Raw genomic sequence first — 26,185 nt, forward strand, 5'->3', positions numbered from 1 at the left:
ATCACATCTTCCTGTGATAATCTTTAAAATTTAGGTTCCTCTTACATTCCTGTCACTGTGAATCCTATTGTTCTTTTTGCTTTTTGAATTTGATACTTTCCCCTCTTAGGATTATTTTAATATGTAACGAAAAATGGGAGGAGCAAGCTGCTTTTTAGTACCTGGTACTTGGTTGTAAGTTGAACTAAAAAGGAAGATTCTGTCTTTGAAAAGAAAGTATAGTTAGGAAAATTCTCTGTGCTTACTGAGTATTTTTGATGTGGTTTTCCAATTGTTTTTCCAGATAAATCAAAAGGCACGGATTCTGCTGTAAATTCAGCAACTGCCCAAGAGCTTTTAAAAAATCTTGAGTCTCGCACCATCTCTTCCTCAGATGTGACTCTTCTGCATCAGCTGAAATCCCTTGTATTGCTACAGGATATTGAGAGATTGAAGGATGCTTTGAAACGATTTCAAGAACAATCCATGATGCCTTCTGGTAGGTACTATTCACTCATGTTCATTCACTGGTGTTCTTTTTTGTGTGGATTAAAATTCAGATTTGTCACAGGTTTTCTTATTAGGAAGCCATAAGTAATTATATAGTGGTAAATATATGCTTATGCAAGGTTTGAAAGCATAATTCCCACCAAAAATACAGTGATTTTCCCTGTTTCTTGTTTGGTTACGATTAGTACAGAAATTTTTCATACTTTGCGGTAGCTATAAAGTAAAAGATTATTCAGATTTTTAAAACATTATTTTTAAAACCTTAACTGTTTTAAGATTTAATCATGTTTAAAGCATATTTTTAATACATTATCTTTGTGGAGTTTTTAAACCACAGGAATTAACTTGTTTATCTTGGAGATTTCACTCATCCAGTTAAGGATTAATTTTACATGCATAAGAATCAATAAAGCCCATTATTTCATTTCTTCTTGGTCACCTGCATGGCTTCTTTAAATAGATTTTGCATGCTAGAGTTGGATTTACAGCTTTGTCTTTGTTTAGGTGTAAACATCTGGTTTAAGTTTTTGAAAAATACTGCTGCTTGTAACATCACTCTTCATAATGAATTATAATGTCATTCATAAAAAGAATTCTGTTACTAAATCTTTTCATCTCTGAGGCACAAGTCTGATTTCGTTCATGCTCCTTTTGTTCTCTGTTATAACCCCTATAATTTTAGTAGAATTTCTTCTTAGACAGATAATAGTTCCTCAAGTGCATGTGGGATCACCATGTCGTCCGTAGAAGGTATAATAATTCATTTTCCAAGTAGTCTTCATTTAAGCAGTCATTGTTAATTGTCATTAGTACATTTGTTGCAGCATCAGCCAAATCTACGAGATGTGCTGAATTATCTTGCCTCTGAAAGAAGTTAGTCAGAGGTGAGAGCACTTGCTGTGGCACGAGAGAATCTCAACCATTTTAGATTGTGCTCTAAGTCATTTGAAGAGTAATGACTGAGCTGGTAGTAGTGTGGTAACAGACTAAATAAGATCATAGCCATCAGAGGCTTAGCAGTAACATTCGAAGAAGAGGCTACTGTGACATCATTAAATAATTTGCAGTTTGATAGTGGCTAAAGATCCCAGTAAAGAGTGGAGCCTGGTGCATGCTGTGCATTGTGAAAACACAGGAAAGAGAGAATTCCTGCCCGTAGAGTTCAAAGCCAATACATTTGGAAAAGCAGAGACTTACAGAAGTATATATTTATTCCTTAAAGTGTACATATGGAGTATGACAGCCCTTAAGGTTCTGATAGATCTGAAGTATCCACATATACGTGGAACAAGATCCTTCTATGCATTCAATAATTAATTTCAAGCCTAGATTCTATGATCTTAATTATAATCAGATAGTCTTACTGGATGTAATACACATTTGCAAACTAAGTAGGACTCAGCAGGAATAGTGGTAACGGTATTGGCCCTTTATTAAATGACCTAATTCATCTTCTGTTGATTAAATCAAAATGGAACTGTCGAAGCAACCATATTCGGGATGTTCCTTAAAGGCCTTATCCAAATTCTACTCAGTTCAGTAGGAATTCTGTTGGATTTTACAGCCTGGAGGCAAGCTTCTCTGTTTACTTTCATATAGCAGGAATGTCAAACTGAAGAGACAAAACAGAAGCAAGTTCAAAACAAATGCATGCAACTACCCTAATTTTCTGATGCATGTATTTGTCACTTGCAAAAGCAGAAAAAAAATTCTGAAATATTTTTAAAATTCATTTATGTTTCTGCTGATACAGCCTGAAATTGTTTAACCTTCCAGTTGATTTTTTTTTCCTAGTAACTGTTGTCACTCTGAGCTCAATTCTAACCTCATTCCAAGTTCACCATGGTGTAACTGTAGTAGTTGATTTGATATTCACGAGGTACAACAACATAAGAAAGAGGAAAATACCTTGTGATAAATTATTAAAGGATAATTAAACACCTGCTAGATATTAATTTGCCTTAGCAGAATTTAACAATCCATTGTTTGTTATTCAGGAGTTTAGTGAACGAGACTATAGTGCTCTGAAATTTTACATTGAGTTAGGCTTTTAATTATACTTTTTTTCCTACTTTTGGCTCAAAAGGAGATTGTCTTGCCCATTTTTCATAAATTTTAAATTTCATTCCCAATGAACAGGTGATAAAAGTTATTACAAAAACTTGTTGTCTCAGCGAATTCAAGTTCTTGTTATAGAAATACAGGTTAGGGCTGTTTATGAAAATAAAAATGTACAGTACATCAGAGTAATCTCAATTTTTTTTTTTACAAGTGTGATTATCTTGCCTTTTTTCTGTTTTGTTTATTTTTACTGGGGCACTATGTACTAGAAGAAAAGGTCATTCCTTATTAACATGATGAAAGAAAACATTTTTTCTTAATTTTAGCAAGGTGTATTATTTTTACAAAGTAAACCTATTTTTAGTTCAAGAAGCAGTATGTTAACCCTTTTTCCCATGGTTTTGATTCTACTTAAGAAGCCAGCATCAAAGGAATAATAATGGGTGCTATGATTTGTTCAGTTTTGTCTTTAATTCAAGGAATGAAAGAGTAGGAAAAAAATGAGAAGTGATCCGTCTCTTTCATATAAGTGCACATTCTCCATTAGTAAACTTTACAAAGTAAATGTACTGTTCTGTATCTTTTATTTCCTCATATATATAAATTTTATGGTTTAATCTAATTTTCCACTGGGGCTACCAAGTCCCACTTGGCAAGTTTATTCCTACTGGTGATAAAGTTGCTTTTCTTAGTAACTTTTTACATACCCCTTAGAGTAAAGCTATGGGCTACCCAGGGTCTGCAGACCACAAATTGAAAGCCAGTGGTTCAAGACCATGTTTTCGTATTTCTTTCACAGCTCTGAGCTTGCTATTCTGATTGAGAATCATGGTTCAATCAAAAGAAAAAAAAGCAATGAAGAAAAAAGTTTGTTTTACCTCGAGCTCTTAGATCCCAGTATTTGCAGTCATATCAAAGGAAGTCTAGCAAGGTTGATGTTAGGGTCTGAAAAATTTTGCAGGAAGAGGAAATTGCAAAGGAGATTGAAACAGAAAAATTATCAACATTAAAGGATTACCTTTAACCCTTCGTTTAAATGAGAAAACATACTTGAACAAGAAATCCTCTGTGGTTAAGAGATACTGATTGTTCTGTCTGGTTGTCATGAAGTTACTTTGTGGTTTGTGCTTCAAGTTGCTCCAACAAGTTACCTTGACCTTGTACTTCAGCAATCATACAAAGTTGAGGTTGGTCAAGAGTTTTTGTTTGAACATAGCTATTTAAAGTGTTATTGATCTCAGACTGTAAAAAAGAACAAAATGTCCTATTACTATTTCCATTTATTTGGTAATCTTTAATAAAAAGTACTTACCTCTACCTAAAGTCTTCTATAAATGCAGGGAAGAGAATGTTTAGAAGTCATATAGACGTGTTTCTTGTCACGGGGGCTTGGCTCTGACTCGGGCAGTGGCCATTTGCAAATGGAAGCTAGACGCCTTCATGATCCTGCACAGTGCAGTGGGCAAAGGAGCAGAGCTGTGACTGGAAGTAATGCTCCATTTGCTGGTTGGAAACTGTGGCTTTTGAAATGAGGGCTACTTAATTCCCATTTCACATCAATTATTAAAGCATAGGTGATCGCCTAATTAAAAAAAAAAAAAAGTCATTATCTCCTAATTTATGAACTCATTCAGCTTCCACTCATCAACTTCATTCCATTACCTATTAACATTTTTCCTTTGTTGGTTAGTATCAGGTCTCAAATATACTCTTCCCTTGTTGCCTAGGAAATTATCACTCACAGAAGAGCTAGAAGCTTCTTTTAGCTGCCTTTTTTTGTAGAGTTGTCCTTTATATATGTCTCCATTGCTGGAGGGGGCAGGAGGTGTGTATTTTGCAGACCAGAAGTAATACAGTTACTGTGTGCCAACAATGCAGAGGCTGAATACACAGAGGCCCTAAAATGATTAAATTTAACCTTTTTTTTTTTTTTTTGAATGAACATTCGAAGAAAAGGAAATTAAATGTGAAAGCTATATTAGCATGACATTATAGAATCATCTTAAATGTGATATTATGTGATAAATACTGTAGAAAGTCCTCTCATTAAAATAAACAAAGTTGTATAGATAATCTCTGAATTAAGACAGAAGCCATGGCATTTTGAGGCTTTCATGCAGCTGTCTATACAAAAGGACTCATTCTCACTGGGGCTTCTAGGTGCTACTATAAATTAAATAATAAGTGTGAAACTGCTCTCCAGACAGAAAGAAGAAGAGAATACTGCACTCTTTTAGCCTTACACATATGATCATGTTGTTTTGATCTCCTTTTTTTCTGAATTATTGAGTCATGATCAAATAGGACATTCCAAAATGTAGGACCAAAGTTGTTTCCCGTACAAATTACTGACCTCCTAAAAGAAAATGCACCTGTTTATCTAGAAATTCATATGTGTTAGTCTTCAAGCCCCAATATCTGCACTGGTTTTACTGAAATGCTAATATCAAATGGAAACAGATGTTCACACAAGTCTTTTTCTTTAATGTTTGGAAATGTCATAGAGGTATTTCAGGAAGAATGTGTTTTCTTTGTTTCAGATCATACCAAGATAGCCACATCCCTGTTTCACTACTGGATTACAGATATCCTTCCTGTGAAGAACAGGAAATAAAGCCTTGCCTGTGTCCACATGAGCAGGGTTAAAATTTAGCAGACAAACTCTTAACCAAGTAGCAATTGTTCAGGAAGAGCAGTGTCAATACAGATTCTACACCTTCAGGTGAATGAGTTATTGTTCTGTGTTACAAACTCCAAAAGACAATAAAGAAGGTATAACTACATGTGATTTTTGTTAGTCAAGAATATCCATATGCTGTGTGGCATGAGTCTTCAGCTCATAGTATGTACATTTCAGTTTAGGATAAAGGACTTACCTAGAATGATAAAGTTTGTATCAAGTATTTTGTTTAAAAAGTTTAGTTGTTTGGGGGTTTTTGTTTATAAATTGATCCTTCCTTTCTGGAAGTTTTTTTTCTTGACTTTTCCTGTTTATCTGATACATCTGTTTACCTGAAAAACAGAAATATATTTTTATATTTAAATCTAAGCAACAGTGTGTCTGAGGAGTGTATTTTTGCTGAATAAACTGCTAAACTATGGAAATAGATACATTTCTATGTGTGGGTCCTGTAGGTACTGCTTGGTGTTATGCAGAAACTTGGATGGCATTTTCAGAACTGTTCCACAACCCAGCCTCTTACAATCTGATGGGCTTTCCTGGCTGCAAAATTATGGGACTGGTTCGATCACTGGTTACTGTGTAGTCTTTCTGCAACTGAATTTATCCATGTGTAGGTGATACAATAAATAATATCCATGGTTGTGAAATGGTTTGGAATCCTGAAGAAAAAAGTGCTTCATAAGTGAGAGGCTCTTCTCTCAGCTGAGTCATTCACCTGATAGGTGATACAGAGCAAACCATTTCTCATATCTCAGTGTGTTAGCTTCCTCATCAGTAGGATAGGGGCAACATATTTGTCTCCTCCAACATATGCTTGGACTTATATTACTGACGAGACTATATAAATGTTGTGTGGGGTTTTTGCTTTGGTTTTTGGTTGGGTTTTTTTTTATTTATATTGCTTGATATATCCTGTTGCAAGGCATTGTTTTTAGTGATGCTCAAAAATGTGTAATAAAAATACAATCATATTTCTTGCTCGTTAATTGAAGAAGTTAAAAGGGGTTCAGCAACATGCAATAGGATTGTAGGTGCAGTAAAAATGGTCTTATGGCTAAGGCAGCTGTGTGCAGCTCTGGAGAACTTGAGTTATGTCTCTATCTTCTAGGAAAGATTTAAAACAGACTTTGCAGAGGAGAAACTAATAGCATGTTCCCAGTTTTAATGCTCCTGACTTGCTAACACATAGGCACTGAACTGTAGCTGTGACTTTTCACTGAGAGGCTGTGTGCCTCTGTCCCACATCTGGAGAATGAAGAAAATATCGCTTGAATATGAAGCACCTAGATACTCTGTTGACAGACCCTGCAGGAAATTAATCACTTCATCCTCAGATTAAGGTTTGAATGTTGTGCAGTAAATGAGGCCTAAGAGCCACGCAAAAAGGATATGCAGCGGCCCATTAGGTAGGAATCATCTGTCCTATACACTGAATAGGAAAAAATAAATGAGATCATGAACTTAAAGTATTTTGAAACACAAGTACCAACCAGGTCAAATTAGGACCGTACAAACAACTATAGTGTCTGCATTTCCTGATACTTAGGTGACTGTGCTGAGGGATGTTATAAGGCTGCTGCCTTGGGTGGACCCCAGGACCTGAGGATTCCTCCTTGTTGTCCTCTGGGCCACAGGCTGGTACACCTGGAGACCTGAATGTCTCTCTGTCCCATGGAGGAGGAGGTGACTGTGGCTTTCATGTTTTCAGGTTCAGCCAGTAGTGAGGCTCAGCACATATCCCAGGGGACGGACGGATGGATGGACAGACAGACACACTTTCTCTCTCTCACACACACTCACATGGCTGGCTGCACAGGCTGCCACAGACAGGGCACTGCCTTTCACAACACCCATGAGTGACTCTGCCAGGACTCACATGAAATACAGGTGCAGTCATCCCTCTCTGAGTGATTGGAATTGAAGTTCAGGAGTGAAAAGACACACACCTTCACTTCCTAGATTCACAAGCATACCCCCATTCGCAGATCCCTCAAATACCAGTCACAGGCCCCCAGCCTCTCTCCTATCCCTGCCTGGATCCTGGGCCCTCTTACCTGCTCTGGGAGTCTGCTACTCACCAGCTGGTCCAGCCTGACACATGTGATCGCACACACATTCACACACCCATCTCACAAGCGCTCACACACTCATCTCACAGCTTTGTTTATTGCTTTAATTTCTCTTCTTTATTGTTTCTGTTTCGGTGCTTGGCCATTTCTCATTATATTAAAGTGATTTGTAAAATTAGGCTGAATTTTAAATAGCTGCATACAGAGGAGCAGATTTGGGTATCTTTGCCAAACAGAAATATTTTGTGCTGTCAGTAGTCTAATCCCAGAATGTGAGTACAATTTCTGAGGTCAAAAATGTACTTTGCTTGAATCGGGTAATAATGGGGAAAAGATTGCTTTCAGTCTCTCTTTTTTCCCTTCACTTTAACCACTGTAAGAGCCTTACATTCTGTGCAGAAATCAGCTGGTCCTAACAAAGCAAGCCTGGAGCAGTTTCAGAACGTAGCTAGTTAGTCAGTGATATCTGATGTCTTTGTAAATGACCTGTGATAGAGGCTGAATCTTACACTTACCAAACCTGCCACTATTACACTAACAGGGATTATAAAAAGTAGAGCATAAAGGAAAGTCTGAAATGTTGGAAAGTTTAGAAAATTGGACTAAATTCAAGCAGATGAATTGTGGATTGTCATTGTCCATGGCTTAAGAGTGTATTTGTTTCTGAAACAAATGTGCCAAACAATGTTTGCTGAACTGCAACATGGTGAAGGACATTTAAGAGTAATACACAAAAGAACACAGCAGAAAGATCTAGTTTAAAAGCAAAAGAAATGGACATTACTTATCCTATAATAATATCAATTAGGAAATGTATTAAAAATGTCAGGGGGGAAGGATTGTTTGGTTTCATGTTTAACATCGTATTTGCAGTCGAAGTGATTGCATACACCAGCATTTTAATACCTGGTCACTTTCTGTGCTGCTTCTCTAACAGAAATGGTGCTGAATCTCCCTACACCTTTTATGGTTTATTTCAGCAACAATATAACCAACACAGCTGGCGTATGAAAACTGAAAAATTTAAATTAATATCCATTAGTGAACACTGTGTTTTACATTTCACTATACGTGGCTCCTTCAACATAGCAATGAAACATTTATCACTTTGGATTTTCATGCTAAACTCGTACATGGCAAAGGAGATGGCCTTGAATTTTTGCTTCTTCCACATCATTCAGTCTAATGAATATGCAGTATCGTGTGGAATTTCTGAGGCATGGAAGAGTTTTTTAAGTGTAATTTTCACAGAGAACTTCAGACGGAACTGTACACACACTATTATCAGCATATTTCAAACTTCTGGGAAGGCAGAACTTTAAAATTCTGTTTTTACAACCTACATAGACTCCAACAGTAGGAAGACTTTAAGGATCAACTAGAAAGCAGCCTGCATGTGGCTTCAAGAGTTAACTGTCTAGTTTGCGTAATTAAACATTACTCAGGAAGGAAGGAACAGCAGCACAGTGGGAGAGAAATCGGGCTCTGAGTAGGTAGTGGTCCCTTCCCTAGGCTCTTCATACAAGGAAGACCACAGAGACTGAAGTAGTTTTGGGCATCTGTAGTAGTAAATAGCTGGTCATTAAATAGCCTTGTATGCAAGGGTATGAGTTCAAAGCCATTATCTCTATATACAGTACATATTTTAGTCTCAAAGTTGCCTGTAGGACCTTAATTCTTCTCTTTTGTGGATGTGTAATGTGGGAATCAGCCTCTAATGTTACAGATTTTTACTGCTTCGTAAGTGGTGCAATATTTTATATAGTACTTTACAGTCGTGTAGAATTATAAATTCTTTAATGTGTTTTCTGTGACAGCTGGCTTTTCTCCCCTGCAGCAGTGCAGGGGATACTCCTCAGTAGGCTGAATCTCTGAAATGACATCTGGGGAAAAAAAAAAAAAAGACTTTTTTTAAAAAAAAAGACAAGGAGTGGCAGCATGAAGGCAGAAGAAAATTGTTAAGCTGCCTTTGACCGAAGAAAACATATTTCACCCAGTAATATCTCGTATATCATAAAACTAGTCCACAGAAGTAAAGTGATGTGTGTTATGCTTGTACAGTATGCTACACATTAATTGCTTCAGCCCTAGATTGCGCCTAAGGAGGGCTGCATTGCATGTTCACGCAGCTAATTTAGCTTCACTGTTAACTACTTTATCCTCTGCATTGCATCTGAGTAAATTTCGTTGAATAGGATAATTACAATGTCTTCACAATTTTTTATGTATGTTTTTCTTAGATGAAAAAAACTGTCTATTTTTAAACTGCTAGGTATATGGTGAACTGAGCCATGGGGGAAAAGCACTACATGAGTATAAAGAAAAAGCAGAAATTTACAAATGCTGTGTGTTTCCCACATCTAAAGATCTAGGAAAAAAACTAAATATTATTTGATTATTTAAAAACAATGTATATGCACCACAGTCACTCAGGGATAAATACATAGCTTTAACAAGGACATTCTTCGAGTTGAGTGCTTAACTTCATAGGATTAATAGTCTGTAGTCATTTTAATGAACTGTATACATTTGTAAAATATATAAGCAAGCTGTAGTTCTCTTTTACGTTTTTACTGCAATGCTACATCCTGGTTTTGGGTACATAATGTAAAAAAAAAAATGTTATCTAAGACTGAAGAGGACTACACAAAAATAGAGAAGGAATGAATCTGTGGGTTCAGTACCTTCTTTTCTTTTGCATCAACTCTAGGCTGCTGTAGGTTGCATCACCTAGAGGCTGCTTTTCTTCGCTTTAAGATCCTTGCCAGCCTTCTCAGTCCCTCAGTCAGTGCACAGATGATTCCTCCATCCTCTCAGCCTCTGGTACTAGCTTCCACCACCCATTTGCTACATTTAGATTAACACATTTGTGCTTTTTCCCACAGTGCCTTCCACAGCTCTCTACAGAGCAGCCTTCCTGTCATCTTCCTTTCCTTCTTTAAAATTCTTCTTTGCCATGATGCTGCCCGAAAGCTTGGCAACAGCTAGGTCAGTAGTGTGCTGAGACAACTGCCTACCATGCTGGCTAATATTGCCTTATTGTATCTCTGTACTCCCACATCAATCTGTCTATTTTCTTGTCTGTTTTCTACTTTTCCTAAACTAGTAGCAATTTGATACAGGGTTTCACCTCCTGCACAGAATCCAGCAAATTTCTATTATATCTGAGATGCAAGTGTGCTGAGGGAATGTAATAGACTTCAGCTACAATCAAGAATATGCTAGAACACGTAAGCAAGGTTGCTGATATGTAAAAATGGCATAATAATTTTACATTGCACACATGATCAATCTGGTAAAACAGGGACTTGGTTCTCCCCTGCTAGACACTTTGGAGGCAGTGTTCATCTGCAGCTTGCTAAGGAGGGCTTGGAGGCATGCAGAGTGGGATTCATTTCTCCTAACTTCAGTTGTCTACAGTGTAGATGTTTCTGTCTGAGCTGCCTGTCCTAAAGAACTTTGTGATCACTGGGATGAAACAGATGCTTTTACAGCCCAATACAACTGATTGCTTCTAGACATCTATTTTAGGATGAGCACAATCATACAAATAGGAGAACTTCTGTCTTTACGTTGACTGTTACGGGAGCATAAACAGGTAGGTCAGGTGGAAACACCTGCATTGCAGCCTTCTGGATCTTGTGGAAAAAAAAAAAAAAATCGTTTACTGCATCTGAGAAGGGGTCAGGAATGTTCGTGTTATATGACCAGAACATCACCTGCTCCTGGTGCTCGTCTGGCAGAGGCAAGCCTCTTCAACTTGGACAGGGCTATGACCCCCACTCCTTGCTGCTTTCATATCTCCTGTTGGGAAGCCGTTGCCTGAGATTGGTGAAAAGAAGAAGGAGAAGAAGGGTAAGGAGCTGTTGTACAGCTGTACTTGGAACTCACCCAACACACACTGAGGAGGTGCTTCTCCTGCGTTTCCTCTTGTTCCCTTCATGCAATCATGCACAAAGTAGCCTTTACCACTTCTCAGAAAGGGTCAGTAAAAGTTTGTGATTTATTCCTCCTCCCAGTAATAGTAATGAAGTGGAAGTGACTATAAATGCACAGAGAAGGAGTAACCGTTGCTAGGAATATCAAATGGATTATCCATTACCTGTGTTCTAGAGAGTGGATCAACAGCAAATACATTTTTTTCAGAGTCACAGGAGTAATCACCACACTCTGTAGACATAATGGTAGCTGATCTCTGTCTGGCATGCTGGAGCTTAAAATGAAGGTCATGTTCAAATCTGATTGGAATTCAGGGAAAGTATCGTAGCTTATTACCATTACTATAGTGCTGGATTCTATTTACATTGGTAAACAGTTTAAAATACTTGACATGTTATTCAATTAAGTCTGTGATTGCTAACTGACAGACCAAAATGCCTTGATTTTTTCCAGCCACATTAAGCTAAGTACATGGCACAGTGTTTCATTAGCCTGTCTGCTTAACCCTTTCACATTAATTCAATTACCCAGTATAAAATTAATGTGTAAAATATTAAATAACTCTAAATTTCTAAATTAGAAGGCGTTGCAAGAATATATTAATCTCGATAGTTTCTGACGTACATTTATTACTGGATGATTTACAATCTGCTATGGATCACATTGTTATCCAGATGGCAAAAGTCACTCATAGTTTTTTCTCTGTACTCACTCAGTAAATTCATAGATTCATAGAGGATAAGACTAAAAAGGACATGAGATTATCTTCTCTGACCCCATCTAGATCCCTGGTCATAAATTTTCCTTTTACTTCAGGGTGAAAACCAGTAACTTGAGTCTGATAAAAGCACAATTTGTGGGTTTTGCTAAAGCGAGTCTTCTGGAAAGACAGGCGAGCTTGATTTAAAGACAACAAGAAATGAAGACTTAGCCCCTTCTCTGGTCATTTATTCCAGTATTCAGTCACTCTCACAGTTAGAAACATGTGCCTTATTTTAAATTTGAATTTGTCCAGATTTAACTTTCAGCCATTAGTTGTGGTATGCTTTTCTGCACTAGATTAAGTGGTCCCTCCCTAGCCTTTATTTTCTGTCTGTGAAAGTTTCTGAACACTGTAATCAAGCTACAATGCAACCTCCTTTTTGCTACCCTAAACATTATCTCTTCACATTATTTGATTTAAGTCATTTTCTACAGCCTTCAAATTGGTTTTGTAGCTCTCTTGTACATTCTCTCCATTTTTTCCCATCATTTAGAGAACAAGCGTGCTGGAACTGCTCATAGGACTTCATTTAAAATCTCAGCAGTGACAGCTTTCGTACTCTCCTCTGTGTTGTTCGTGGGTACACTTTTTGCCATAGGATTGTATAGGGAGTCCATGTTGCACTACTTTTCATGGTAGACAATCACTCTTGAAATCTCTTGCTTTCCAGAATTTAGTTCCTGGTTCCATACTTCTTGTTCTCAAATGTCTGACTTACTGTTTGGCCATGTTGACATTAATTTTCTTTGACTATGTCTAGATTAGTAGATGATAGATTGGTTTGTGTGCATGTACTGCTTTCATTAGTATCGACTATCTGCTAATCTTGGTGTCATCTGCGAATTTCACCAGAAATGTTTCTATGTTTACTTACAGATCATTAATAAAAATGCTGAGTGGTGTCGACTACTAGTACTAATCTTTACGGGATCCAAGGAGCCATCACATGATTCAGTCGCAATTGCCTATTTATACCTTCCTTTTGAAAACAGAAAACTGAAATCATCTAGCAGATTTCTGATGTATTTAACATGTACTTTATTGTCTTACATGCTTTTTTTTGTTTTGATCAGAAAGTCATGTGGCACTGAGCAACTTCACAGGAGTCTATAAATAACACAAGGTGTAATGATTGCTGCTGTCAACAAGTATTTTTTCAGTTTTCTGCAAGAACAAGTTTTAATTCTTTTAGGTAAGGATAAGAGTCCAAACTAAAGACACTGTACAAAAAACCACAGAATTGTGTTTCAGAGTGTGTTTGAGGGGAAGCAGAATAATTGAAAAATATTCAAAATAAATAGCCTCTCAAATTTTTCTTATGTGTTTTCAATTTGTTGCTCTGCAGGGAATGATTTGCATTACTTAAGAATGATTGTTGTGTAAGAGTCCTTATTTTTAAACATCAAAGGAAAATTCATATTTCTTTCTTTTCCTGTGAGATGTGATCCATAACTTTAGCTATGAAGGTGTGCATTATCTGTTGTATTGCATTTCTTCCAGCTGGCAATTGAAGGAAGATCCTTGCAATAAGTTCATAAACTACTGATGAAAAAAACACGTTTGAGACTTAGAAGTTGCTCAGGAAGTTGCATTCACAGTTTTATAGTGGGGTATGCAAATTTTCAGGTTTTTTATGGAAGCAGTTCTGTGAGCAGATTTCCAGGCCACAGCACAGGCATGTTAACTGTCAGTATCAGCATTAACTATCTAAACCCTAAGCTGGAGACAAGCTCCAACCCTAAGTTGGAGACCAGTGTAAAGATTCATCAGAGATACTAATCGAGCTTCATCTTAGTCTCTCAACTTCTGCTGCTCATGGAGGTGCCAAGCTGCAGTTGGTATCATGAATCAAAATGTAGGCAGCATTAACATTTTCTGTTGGAGTTAGAAACGCCAGAGAGAAGTCCCAGTTACTCTCTATACAGAGCTGTCACAGTCCAGAGAGAAGCAGGAGCAGAGCCTCAGGAGGATCCTTGTATGAGACAGAACCACCAGTGGGATTCCCACATCATTGCGGTGGTTCATCACCCTCATGGCTCCCTTTAGTCACGGCTGTGTCACAGGCTGGCCCCAAAGCTACGGTGGAAAAACAAAGGAGCAATAACAGCACAGCAGCGCAGTAACCAGCAAAGTCACAGTAGGGCCAGTTAGTACAGGAGCTAAACATGAAAGGAAAAGGACTTTAAAACAACTTGCAACTGGAAGTACCACTCCTGCACAAGCTGCAGGAGCCCAAAGTTCAAAGGTGGAAGAGAAAACTAATGTTTTGTACCAGAAATTGCAAAAGAAGAGCCAAAGATAAGGGATATTCAGAGCGATACATTGATTTGTTTTCTCAATGTGAATAAAGCTAGTGAATGCAGTTCTGCGGCTGTATTTTTGGAAAGTCTTGATTACCCTTGCCAGAATCTGACCTGTGGCTGTATAAACCCCTTGCATACAAACAGCATAGAGCCTTCAGCTCCAAGGAGGGCTCTGTGCTAACATAGAATATACCTTGCAGGATTCCAAAAGGATCCTTAACTCTGCCCTACACTGGGAGCCATAGGGAAAAAAGGCAGCGTTTCTGTGAAAATGCCCTGGCAGCATTTCTTTTCAGTCTCATTCCCGTATGCATAAGCAAAACACATCAAATTTCAGTATCAAGCAAAAAGCATTTCAGGCGTCCTTCTCAGGGTGCCTGAGACACAAAGACTTGGCTGACTGTTGTGCTGCTAGAAGTCCCGCGCCCATCTACTCTCCCTGTAATTTGCAAGCCTGCCCTGTTTCACAGAGTGAAAAGCAGTCTCAAACTACCTTGCAGGTACCATAGAAGAGAATCTGAACATGGGCAGATCCTGGGAAGCAGCTGGCAGAAGTGACTTGCTGGGGTGCTGTGAACAGGAGGGAAGGAGAGAGATGGGGCTACATGAGCACAGCTTTTCCGTTGTAGGTGGTGATGGTGATTCGCAGACCCTTTCTGCTCTGTGCTCAACAGCATTCTCATGGATAACCTGGGACTTATACTTTCAAATGACAGACTTACACTTTCAAATGACAGTGGTGGGACACTTGGGAGGTAAAAGTCACAAAGTGAGATGGCATTGAGCAAGTATCTCTAAGAGGATGGTTAGTCTCTTGAATAATAACTAAGGGTCCTCTCTGTCAACTTGATGCAGCTGCAGTTGGGCAAGGCTAATCCAAATCATAGGAATTACTGGTATCCAGAAATCATAGATGCTTTGTACAGCAGTCTCTTGCATGGTGTTTTGTTTGAAGCCAACCAAAGTAGTCTGAAAAGAACCCTGTAGTACTACAAAGACCATAAAACTGTCTGTTAGAAATCCAAACTAGGTCAGTCTTTGCCACCTTTTTTTTTTTTTCCCCTGAGCCCCTAAACTGTTGTTATTTGTGAAGATCCAGGATAAGCAAGTCATCTGAAAACCTACCCAGTAAAAGCATTCTAACCACAACTGTTGTTCCTTCTTTTCTGCGGGTTCAAATCTGAGTCCATGAACCTGAATATTATCTCAGTGCATGGAATAGTGTGCTCACATTGCCATTATGCCCTGCAGGGATATTCATTCCCTTTCCCAGTCTGGCAGCCTGTGCTTGTGAGCAAGAGTCATTACAACTGAGCATGCTGTTCTGTGGTATGCCCTAAGGCACGGAAATGACTGCGGTCCAGCTCTCAGCTCAAGAGTATTGTGCACCAGGATATTAACTGGAAAATTGGCAATATTGCTTTGGTGCAGAGGCTTGCTCCAGGCACCCACAAGACAGATGGCTTTATCAGTACACAGCCATTCACCTCTGCATTGCAATTGGGAAGAAATACAAACAAATTTCCAACTGTCTTTGCTAAGCAATTTTACAGCTGTCTGTCTGAAATTAAAGCACCCTCCCTTGGTTGTGCTTTGCATTTTTATAGTGACTGGCAATCTTTTTTCCACAATGCTACACTCAGCCTTCCACAGAGTTTTTCATGCTCACAAAAATACGTGACACTAAGTTAATGAAGATGAGTGCTTCAAACTGTAGGAAACCAAGCGAAGGAGGATTCTGCATGATCTGTGTAATTGGACACTTCCTATACACCAGTGTAAAAACCAAATTGTCTCTGACAGGGAAAGGCTTTTGTACAGAAGTTCATAGGAATGAACTGATATGCACCTCATGGAAAGTCAGTCTTTGTAGAGCCTATACAAAGGGCAGCTTCTAGCCTGCAGCCCGTCAGTCCTGTTCCTCCTGAACTGAACAGTGCACCGGTCTTTGAAATGGTATGAGCCAAGGATTGAAGCAGTGTGTTTCTCAGTAACTGAGTATCTGTATTTGGCTCAAATGAGTGGGAATCTATGAACATGTCTCTCAAGTTAGAGTGAGTTTTCCATCAGAGTCAAAAGCTCGTCAGAGCTAAATTTTAAGATGAAGCATCTGGGGCGTCTGCACCCCCTGGCTATTGTAGTACCTCTGCTCCAGCTTCTAAATAAAGTTGGCACAAACTTCCCACAAGTGAGAGGTAAGACTGAACCATGCTTAACTAGTAGTACCACCTCACCATCAGAAAAAAGCAGTTGGCTGAGTTTTCTATAAGCTGTAAAATGGGAGGAGTTTACCATCAGCTCGAAAAGTAACTTCAAGATGTGACAACCTGTCACAGCAGTTCCTAATTCACAGAGAAGCCGTGCGCTGAAAGCAGTCTCTCTGCCTCTGAACTGGAGAAGTCCATGTCTGATAATCAGCAAAAGATGTTGTTGGCAAGGCCATGATGGAGGAAGGAGGTAAAAAACTCAAAGGAGGGTTTTTTCCCTTTGTATATTGAGGCAGGGGGGCAGTGAATCCTGCCAGGAGCCTGCTCCAGCCTGGGCTTCCCACAGGGTCACAGCCTCCTTCGGGCATCCACCTACTCCAACATGGAGCCCTCCACGGGGTGTAGGCAGTCATCTGCTCCACCGCCCATGGGCTGCAGGGGGACAGCCTGCCTCACCATGGTCTTCACCGCAGGTTGCAGGGGAATCGCTGCTCCGGCACCTGGAGCATCTCCTCCCCCTCCTTTGCTGACCCTGGTGCCCGCAGAGTTGTTTCTTTCAAATATTCCCACTTCTCTCTCTGGCTGCAATTGATCCTGCACAGTAACTTTTTTCACTTTCTTAAACACGTTACCCCAGAGGCGCTACCACCATCACTGATGGGCTCGGCCTTGGCCAGTGGCGGGTCCATCTTGGAGCTTGTGGCATTGGCTCTGTTGGACACAGGGGAAGGTTCTGGCAACTTCTCACAGAAGCCACCCCTGTCACCCCTCTGCTACTAAAACCTTGCCACGCAAACCCAATACACCCTCCGTTTGTCTGCAGGTCTGGGAAGACAATGGAAGTGTTGGTAAGAGCACAGTAACATGAGAGGGAGAGGAAGACATATGGAGGAGGTAAGGAAGCAGGGAAGAAGAGTAAAAGGACACATCTGACTTGAAGAATCCTGTTTGCTCATTCTTCATAAAGAAACTTTTCCTACTTTTCTTTAGACCCTTTTTGCCTTTTCCTGTGCCTTTTCCGATTCTGCTTCACCTTTCAGAGATGGGAGGACCAAAACTGCCCATGTTATTAAAAATGCAGGTTCGCCATGCATTTTTTTTAAGTGTGCTTTGATTTGTTCTCTAGTCCTTTCCAAATAATTCAGTTGCTTTTTTGACCCCTTACTGGGTACTGAGCTGACATCTTCATAGAACTGTTGCTTCATTCCTGAACAGTCCTTATCAGTTTAAGTAATTATGTGCACCACTTTCCGATACCCTACACAGAATTTCATCTGCCATTTTATCACAAGTTGTTCATGATCATAGTGCTCTTCTGCAGCTCTGCACAGTCAGCGTTCATTTTTAGTCCCTGCGATAACTGTAGTGGAATCAGCAGTCTCTGTTCCCCCATTATTCATCACCTTTTCCAGGTCATTTAGGACTTTGCTGAGCAGCACAGATCCTGGCACAAAGTCCCACCGGATTGCATTGGTGATTTCCTTCCAGTGGGAAAACTCTGCATTCCTACTTTTTCTTTCATATCTTTTAATTGCTTATTCATTCAAATGAGGATCTCCTTAGCCCATGAGACTTCCTTTTTAAGAGCTTTTTTTTCCCCAATGAATTTTAAAAATGCATTTTAGTACACCTTGTCTGCTTATTTGTCAGTTCCTCAAAAAAAATGCCAATAGGCTTGTGAAGGATGTCGTCCCTTTAGAGAAGCTTAATAGAGTGCATCCCAATATGTTTTTCCCTGTGTCTGCCCATTCTGTTCCTTGCAAATCCTACTGATTTGCTGAACAAGTACATCAGGTTCGCTGGCCTGCAGTTCCTCAGATCACCCCTGGAATCCTTCGTAAAAATTAGCCATTTCACCACCTTCCCATCCTCTGACTCTAAGACAATTCCCAGTAAGAGGTTCCACACCACGACTCGCAGTTGTGTGATTTCATCCTTTGGTTGGTTTAGAGCTCTTAGGCGAATACCATCTGGTCCTAGTGAGCTGTTAGTGTTGCGCTGTGGGAAATACGATCTCTGAAGAGAGGACTCCGTGCTAAGTCCAGTGCATCGTGCTTAAGTGCAGAAGTTCACTACCCCGCCCTTCTTGTTTTGTTTTCCACTCCCGGGTAATTTGAATTCCGTTTTAATCATTTCTGCTTGGCCTCACAGTCAGACAGCCACAACACTTAATCAGAATAAAGGCTACCTGATGAAGAAATAAACGTTCTAGAAATGCTGCTCTTTTGATTAATGTATTTTTCATGCTTTATTTCCTGCATAGATTGTTTTAGCCTCTTAAGTTGATGAAAGAATCTTCCAGCATTCAGCGAGAGAGCTCACAACATGACATGTACCTTTATGCGGGATTATGCCTAAAAATAGATTACCAATCGTGTTAAATAGCCACAACTGTGCTGGCAAAATGCCATGCCAGAAATAATAGATGTTTCTTTAAGGGATTAGAACATTTAAGTAGGAATACAGATAGTAAGGGATGGGAACCATGTGTAATCAGCAATGTGAAGGCAATTACAAGGAAACAAAACAAGGGGACATGTCAGAAAGTGTGCGAGAATAGAAATTCAACTAGCAAGGTTCCTACTACAGCTATGTAATTTAATTTAAAGCTTTGAAGCATTTTCTATCATACTTGGAAGGCTTCAGTAATTCTTATATTGCAGTTTAAAGTTTTACAATAGAATTTACAGACCTTTTGTGTTTTGAGTGGACTAATTCATTAGCCTGTTGCATTGGAAACACACAGGATAGAGCAATATTTATTCAGGCCTTTTATCTGCAAGGATTGATCAAAGCATTTGTGGTTTCTAAAGCAGAAACCATTTTTGGATGTTATAGGTCTAGATACCCATTACTGCTAAATGTAAGTAGCTTTCCTAGCAGACCACTAACCTCTCGATGTTTAGATGGTTCACAGTGAAGATTTGGCATGTGTGTACCAGGGCTGCAATGTGGGACGCAGAGGAGGAGAAGGAGAGCCCTGCTCACTAGTTAGTTGCATATGCACCCGCTCATGAGCACAGCTTTACCGGCAAGAAAATTTCCCAGCAGCAGTACAGAACTGCTGGGAATGATCTGTCCAGCTTTTTACGAACAAGTGGTTCAAATTCAAAAGGCTCTGCCCTACGTGTAGACGTGCATTGGACGGGTTACAACCCTGCACCGGTCGCTGTAGCTGTACACTGTGTATCAAGCTGCAGAAAATAGCTGGGACGCTGTGATGGAGCCTGTCATGATCTGAGACCCTCTGCAGATGGAGTGAGGGATGCCCACGAGGACATGGAGTCTGGCAGTCCAGCTTTTTGTCTCATTAGCCACAGAAGCAGCAAAGGACACAATGTGAAGAGTTCTCGTCACAGATTGTGATATAATTTCTCACATTGACTCTCACAATGAAAAACACCCACGGAGGACTGGCTAGACAGGAACACATGTTCATCCTGGCCCAGCAGCCAATATCTGGTCTTGACGCAGATATACCCATTTTAGTGGACTTTGGGGAGCAGAGCAGAGTGAGAGGGCACACCTTGCTCCTTAACAAGCTCACTCGCCTGCTCCATCTCTTGTAAATGGAAAGGGAATTGCAGGCTGTTCACAGGAAAGACCGTAATGCCTTGTTTCTTTGCAAAATAGCAGCCATTGTATGTCACTGTGTGTTGAGGAGCAACAAATACTGTACTGTCTTGGATTAATAGCAGCTAATTGGCACACACAATCACAGGGGTGGATGTGCTCTTGAGTAAAGGATGTATCTTGTGAGTCTTATGTATCCAGATATATCCATAGTTGTGTCGTAGGCTTCCCTAGTCAGGTCAGCAGTACCTTGGTAGCTGAAAAATGGCATTATGTTAAACGATGATACCCATCTTCTTCACACACCGTGAGGATTGCATTGCATGTCCTTCCAGTGCACTGCCTTGCTGAAGTGGTTGGTACGTGCTTTGAATACTGGGGTCATTGCAAGACAGTGCATTACACTTGTGAGAAAAAGGGAACTCTTACCAACTGTTTCCAGGGTTAATTGGGACTCTGGACCTTTACTGGAAGTCTGTCCGCTGCCTGCCAGATGTGAACCTTCACAGAACAATGGCTACAGATAAATCTTTTCACCAATATGCACCCAGATAATTCTCAGGACAAGGACAGCCTGTACTGTTCCAGCTTCTCTGGTAGTGTGTTGTGCTGGTTGATTTCTGAACCTGCCTCAGAAGCAGCAAGGCATAAAGCTGTTGCTCAAAAGACAGCTATTGTTCTGCTATGCATTTTAAACACTCAACCCACTTTCCAGGGGTCAGTATTAAGCAAAAGACACAACAGGGAAGTGCCTGTGATGCAACATCACTTGCACAGCAGAGGCGGACAAGCTTCTCCCTGCCCATATCTGCTAGACCAGTTTTCCGTTGCAGTCCAACCTACAGATTCTGCAAAGTTGTGCAAATCATTAAGGTGGACCCAAACGTCAGAGCTACCAGTGGTTGGTGTGAGTGTAACAGCACCTTTTTGAAAGGTAGCAGCTTCCATTAAGGTCTTCAGACCTTCAAGACCCCAAGTCTCTCTATTAATGCCCATTGTTTATATTCTTGGTTTCGGGTTGGTTTTTTTTTTCATTTCATTTGGGTCTTTTGGTTTTCAGTCGTAAAATGAATAAATATATCTGTACTAGTACACACCTTAGCTACAGGAAAACTGGCAGTTTATTCACCCGACTGATCATTCACGGGTCAGTAGCAATCAGGCCTGGCAATGTTCTGTAGGGTAATGACTGTCTGCTGGGCCACTGGAGATAGTTCTTCCAAAGATGCTGTACTTGCACACCAGATCAGACAGTGCCTGTTTATGCAGAGCCTTAAATGCAGTCCTTTTCATGTGTTGGCTTTTCCACGTGTAGTGGGCCACTCAATTTTACCAGTGTGGTTTTCCCTCTATGAAGACCTCCCCTGAGCGACGGGAGATGAAGCTAGGCTATTGACTACATCCAGTAGTTGGGGAATGAGTCAAAAAACAGTGTTCAAGGTCATCATCACTGCTCAGTAGCATCTAAGAGGAAAGGAAGGGTTTGATGATCCTCCTTTTGTGAGGTTAAACATAGCGGCTTCTTGTAATACATACTTTCCATTTGCTTTGGTCATCTTAGTACCTGTTCTTCATATCAGCTTCACTCTGAATTCTCCTGCTCTAATCAGTGGGGTGCAGTTCATGTGACTGGCTCTATTTACACTATTGATGTCTGTGTCGGCACTAGCTGTATTAACGCACTGTACTATCAAGCATCACTTATTAACATAAACATCTAAAATAGGTAAATTACAATGGGAGTTGAGAGCAACTAGTCTGGAGGCGGGCATCTGTGCTAGCCATGTCTGGAGTTAGGAGAGAGGGATCCAGCCCTGCTTGACCAGAACTGGGCTCTAGATGAGCTGTGCTGGTGCCTTTACGCTACGCCTGTGCTGCTGCCAGTGACAGCAGCGCTTGCCTACCTTGCTTCGGCAATACTTCAAAAAAAACATTCCAGGATTATTTTTTTCCCTGTAGTTTCTAACAGAGACAAACTGCAGCAATTTCTAACAAAATTTTCTTTCATGGCAGAAGTTCTTCTTTCTCCATACCAGAAATGAACTTGGTTTTCTGCTATTCTTTTGCTGTTAGATCTTCGTTGGTATCCGTTATTTTGTCCCTCAATGGCATCAGAGCACTATGGGTAGGCAGGCTGCAAACACAGGTGTAACAGCTTGGCAGGGGAGCTGTGGGAAGTGAACGAGTCAGTTCTCAGCAGGGACTAAATGCACAGTTTAAGCTGCTTCAGTGGTAACTCCATAAGCCTCAGTGGCACAATCACTTGCTGCTGTCTATCTGTAACCTTAGATGACTTTGAGGACAACTATCTGCAATTGGCTGTCTGTGCCTCAGCTCATCTACACAGAATTTCAGTCTTTTATTTATTGACAGTATTTCCTACTTCTGTCATCAACATATTCCAATACTTCTCCCTAATTTTGTGCTCAGCGAAGGTATTACTGTGTAATGCAACAGTATGACTAACATTGTTCCTGTTCCTTGCCTGCCTTATCATCTTAAAATTCATTAACCACCTTCACATCCCTCCTTAACACTGTGCTTTGCTGCAACGCCTACAAAAATTTGGAAACTATCTGACTGTGAGTGAGCTGAGAACATTGCCTTGCATGCCAAGTGATATATTCTCTTTGTTTCCCTGGGCTTCTCCATCTGGTGGCATCCATCTGCCTCCCCACGGATTGTAGACTCTTTGGGGCAGGACCATCTCTTTCTTCTGTGAGCTGACAGTGCCTAATCCTGTTACCCCTACAGAGCTGGTGCTTTAGTTACCTTTGTTTTAGGCAAAAATTCCTTTTAGCTTAGCTTTAATTTTTAAATAATGCACAGAATGATTTGCGAGGACGTACTCTCAGATCTAATAACTGTTGAAGTCAAAAAAAACCAGGATTAATCATACGGTTGAAGATTTGCTGGTTTGTTTTCTTTATATGGTTGGTTTTATTTATTTGCCTACAGTGACAGCACTGTGTTTACTCCTATCCCGCACAAAGGGTCACGGTGGAAGCTGTGGGTAGGTTCAGAATCCTGCCTATATTCCTCCACCCAGGCCTCTTTAAGAATGAGGAATTTTGGAAAGTACTTTAGTTAAATATCTGAGTTATTTTCAGAATTATGACTTTAAAAGAATACATTTTGCTATTAATTATCCCAGTATAAAATGAAAAGTTTGTATGCTTTATGGAAAATCCTCTTTTAAAACCCTGCCCTTGTATCAGTGGCCTAGAGTAAATCAAGCTTAATGAACCTCGAAGCTGGTGGAGGGTTTTGCTTTAAACCAGTTTGTTGTTCAGAAATGTGACCGCACATAGGCACCGCCCTGCAGTGTTCTGCCTGCAATCTTTGTCCGTCAGGTAGGAGCAACAACTGCTGGGAGACATCAGCTCCAACCACTCGTGCATATGGTGGGGTCACAAATGACCGATGCCCGTAAGCACGCACTTGCCAGCACGTTGCCTTAGGTGCCTCAGCCTCCGTGCTGCTGAGAGCCTCCTGCCTGCAGGTGTGCAGCCTGCCTGCCCCTGGCACTGCGGGGTGCCCATCACTCCAGCCGCCCGGGGGGCAGGAGTTTCCCCTCCTTGGTTTCACGTTCTTGCTCTCACGCTGTCATTCTCGTGGCCTTGCCCCAGCAAAGCCAGTGATGTGGCTGTGGTGGGTTCTCGTAAGAAGTGACTGCAGCAGCGGGAGAATCATCTGCCCGAACCCAACTGCTTCTCCTGCCATTGCTTGGGGCCCAGATAATACACGTGCATGGAGTGTAGCAGTCAGTCAGCACACACTAGCCCCGGCCAGCACACACCAGTCCGTGATAACGGCATCGCCAGCAGGAACCGCCAACAGCAGCTTCAGCAGGTCCCAAATAGACTTGCGTTCTTTCTGCAAGGGACTTTCTGGGGTGACCCTGCTGCACTGGAGGGGAGCCCTGGGGAGGCTGCTGTCCTGGGCACCCCTAACACCTCTCTTTCCACCGGCCACTGAGTTTCCCTTTTTTCCCCTTTTTTATTTTGTCTCTCACCTCCCTCACCTCTCCCTTCCTCTGTTGTTTCCATTTTTCACCAAAAGCAATTCCATGCGTGCCATCAGCTGCAGACCCCACTGATGGATCCTTGTGCATGTGAACCTGTCTGGGCATCCTTTGAGTAACAGCCACGTGTTGGCTGCAGCTCCCTACTCTGGGCTTCCACGCGGGTGTGAGAGAAACTGCTCTCCCCAGGTGCTGTTGCCTGTGGTTTAACGCACGCACTCCACCAGCTTGCCCCACTCCTCCCTCCCTCTGCTTCAGGATGGCTAAAAATTGTTTAGAGATAGGATTTTTTAAGAAATAAGAAGGCAGAGAGAGAAAAAAGCATGGATAAATGTAGGCAATGGACTGCTGTATGGGTGAGAGTCAGGGCCTGCTCGCATTCGGAGTCTCTTGAGTGCCATAGACCATCGCTATTCCAGCTCCTGCAAGGATCTGCGATGGCAAGAACTGATCAGCAGAAGAAAGCAGTACAGGTCCATCTTCAGAAGATAAATTTCTGATGCTAAAGCTGAAGTATTGGTGTAGAGGGAAATCTCTCTTAGCTGCCCTTCCGTCAGGATAAAAGTAAATACTCTGGAAAGTAGCTGGGAAAATGAGCTGGAAAATAGGAATTACTGTACGGAGCACAGACAGCAAGGAAAAGTGGAAAGTTGAGCCTGATTTTAGGAGATAACATATCTAAGTGCCTGAAAGTGAATTCAGGATGATGGGAGAATCAGCTGTCTGTGAAAGAGAGGCTAACAAAGTCTGGGGCACATAGAGAAAGCAACAAGTCCAGAAATGATGACACAGAACTGGGAGGAGTGGCTGACACCCCAGAAGGCTGGGCTGCCATTCAGAGACCTGGACAGGCTGGAGAGCTGGGCGGGGAGAAATGTAAATGTAATGAAATAGAACAAGGGTGAGTGTAGAGTCTTGCATCTGGGAAAGAACAACTCCATGTCCCAGTATATGTTGGGGTCTGAGCCGTTAGAGAGCAGCGTAGGGGAAAGGGACCTGGGGGTCCTGGTGGACAGCAGGATGACCATGAGCCAGCAGTGTGCCCTCATGGCCAAGAAGGCCAATGGCATCCTGGGGTGTATTAGAAGGGGCGTGGTCAGTAGGTCGAGAGAGATTCTCCTCCTGCTCTACTCTGCCCTGGTGAGACCCCATCTGGAATGTTGTGTCCAGTTCTGGGCCCCTCAGTTCAAGAAGAACAGGGAGCTACTTGAAAGAGTCCAGCGCAGAGCCACAGAGATAGATGATTAAGGGGGTGGAACATCTCCCTTCTGATGAAAGGCTGAGGGAGCCGGGTCTCTTTAGCTTGGAGAAGAGCAGATTGAGGGGTGACCTCATTAATGTTTATAAATACATAAAGGGTGAGTGTCAGGGGGATGGAGCCAGGCTCTTCTCAGTGATAGCCAATGATAAGACAAGGGGCAACGGGTGCAAGATGGAGCACAGGAGGTTCCACATTAACATAAGGAAAAACTTTTTCACTGTGCGGATGACAGAGCACTGGAACAGGCTGCCCAGAGAGGTTGTGGAGTCTCCTTCTCTGGAGACATTCAAAACCCACCTGGACGCCTTCCTATGTGACCTACTCTAGGTGGTCCTGCTCTGGCAGGGGGGTTGGACTAGATGATCTTTCGAAGTCCCTTCCAACCCCTAACATTCTGTGATTCTGTGATTCAAGTGTAGTTTCAGCCTAAATATTTGAGGCATCTGTCTCAGAATGGTCAACAGCACTGACTGGGGGTGGGCTGCAAAACCTACTGAAAGATGGGGGCCTGAGCCCCAAGCTGCCATGCTTGCCCTGCTGCTTGCCAATGAGCTGTGGTGGGTAATGCTGACATGTGTGTCCCTGCAACGTGCTCCAGAGAGGCAGGGACACGCTGGTGGGCAGCACAGGCAGCATGAAGAGCTTTTCGGGGAGTGCCAGTCAAGGAGGAGCTTCTAACGGTGTGAAAAGAAGTTGTTCCTGTTGGTTGATTCCTGCTGCCCTTGGGGAAGCAGCCCTTGCTGGTCCCAAGGCAGAGGATTACAGAGAAGAAACTTTTAATTTCATTATTGATTTCTCCTCTTAATGGAAATA

General features: G+C 41.3%; 1 protein-coding gene across 1 annotated transcript in view; it reads left to right on the top strand.

The window, feature by feature from the left end:
• The window catches only part of ERICH1 (glutamate rich 1), a 75,034-nt gene extending 69,609 nt beyond the window's left edge, over positions 1 to 5,425 (top strand). Inside the window, exons 5-6 of the mRNA XM_086460471.1 lie at positions 284 to 478; positions 5,091 to 5,425. Of these exons, the coding sequence (XP_086316597.1) occupies positions 284 to 478; positions 5,091 to 5,164 (269 nt within the window). The 3' untranslated portion in view covers positions 5,165 to 5,425. The remainder of the gene's footprint in view (positions 1 to 283; positions 479 to 5,090) is intronic.
• Positions 5,426 to 26,185: the final 20,760 nt, after the last annotated feature.

The sequence above is a fragment of the Leptosomus discolor genome, chromosome 2 (genome assembly GCF_034619465.1).
Source record: "Leptosomus discolor isolate bLepDis1 chromosome 2, bLepDis1.hap2, whole genome shotgun sequence".
NCBI classification, from domain to species: domain Eukaryota; kingdom Metazoa; phylum Chordata; class Aves; order Leptosomiformes; family Leptosomidae; genus Leptosomus; species Leptosomus discolor.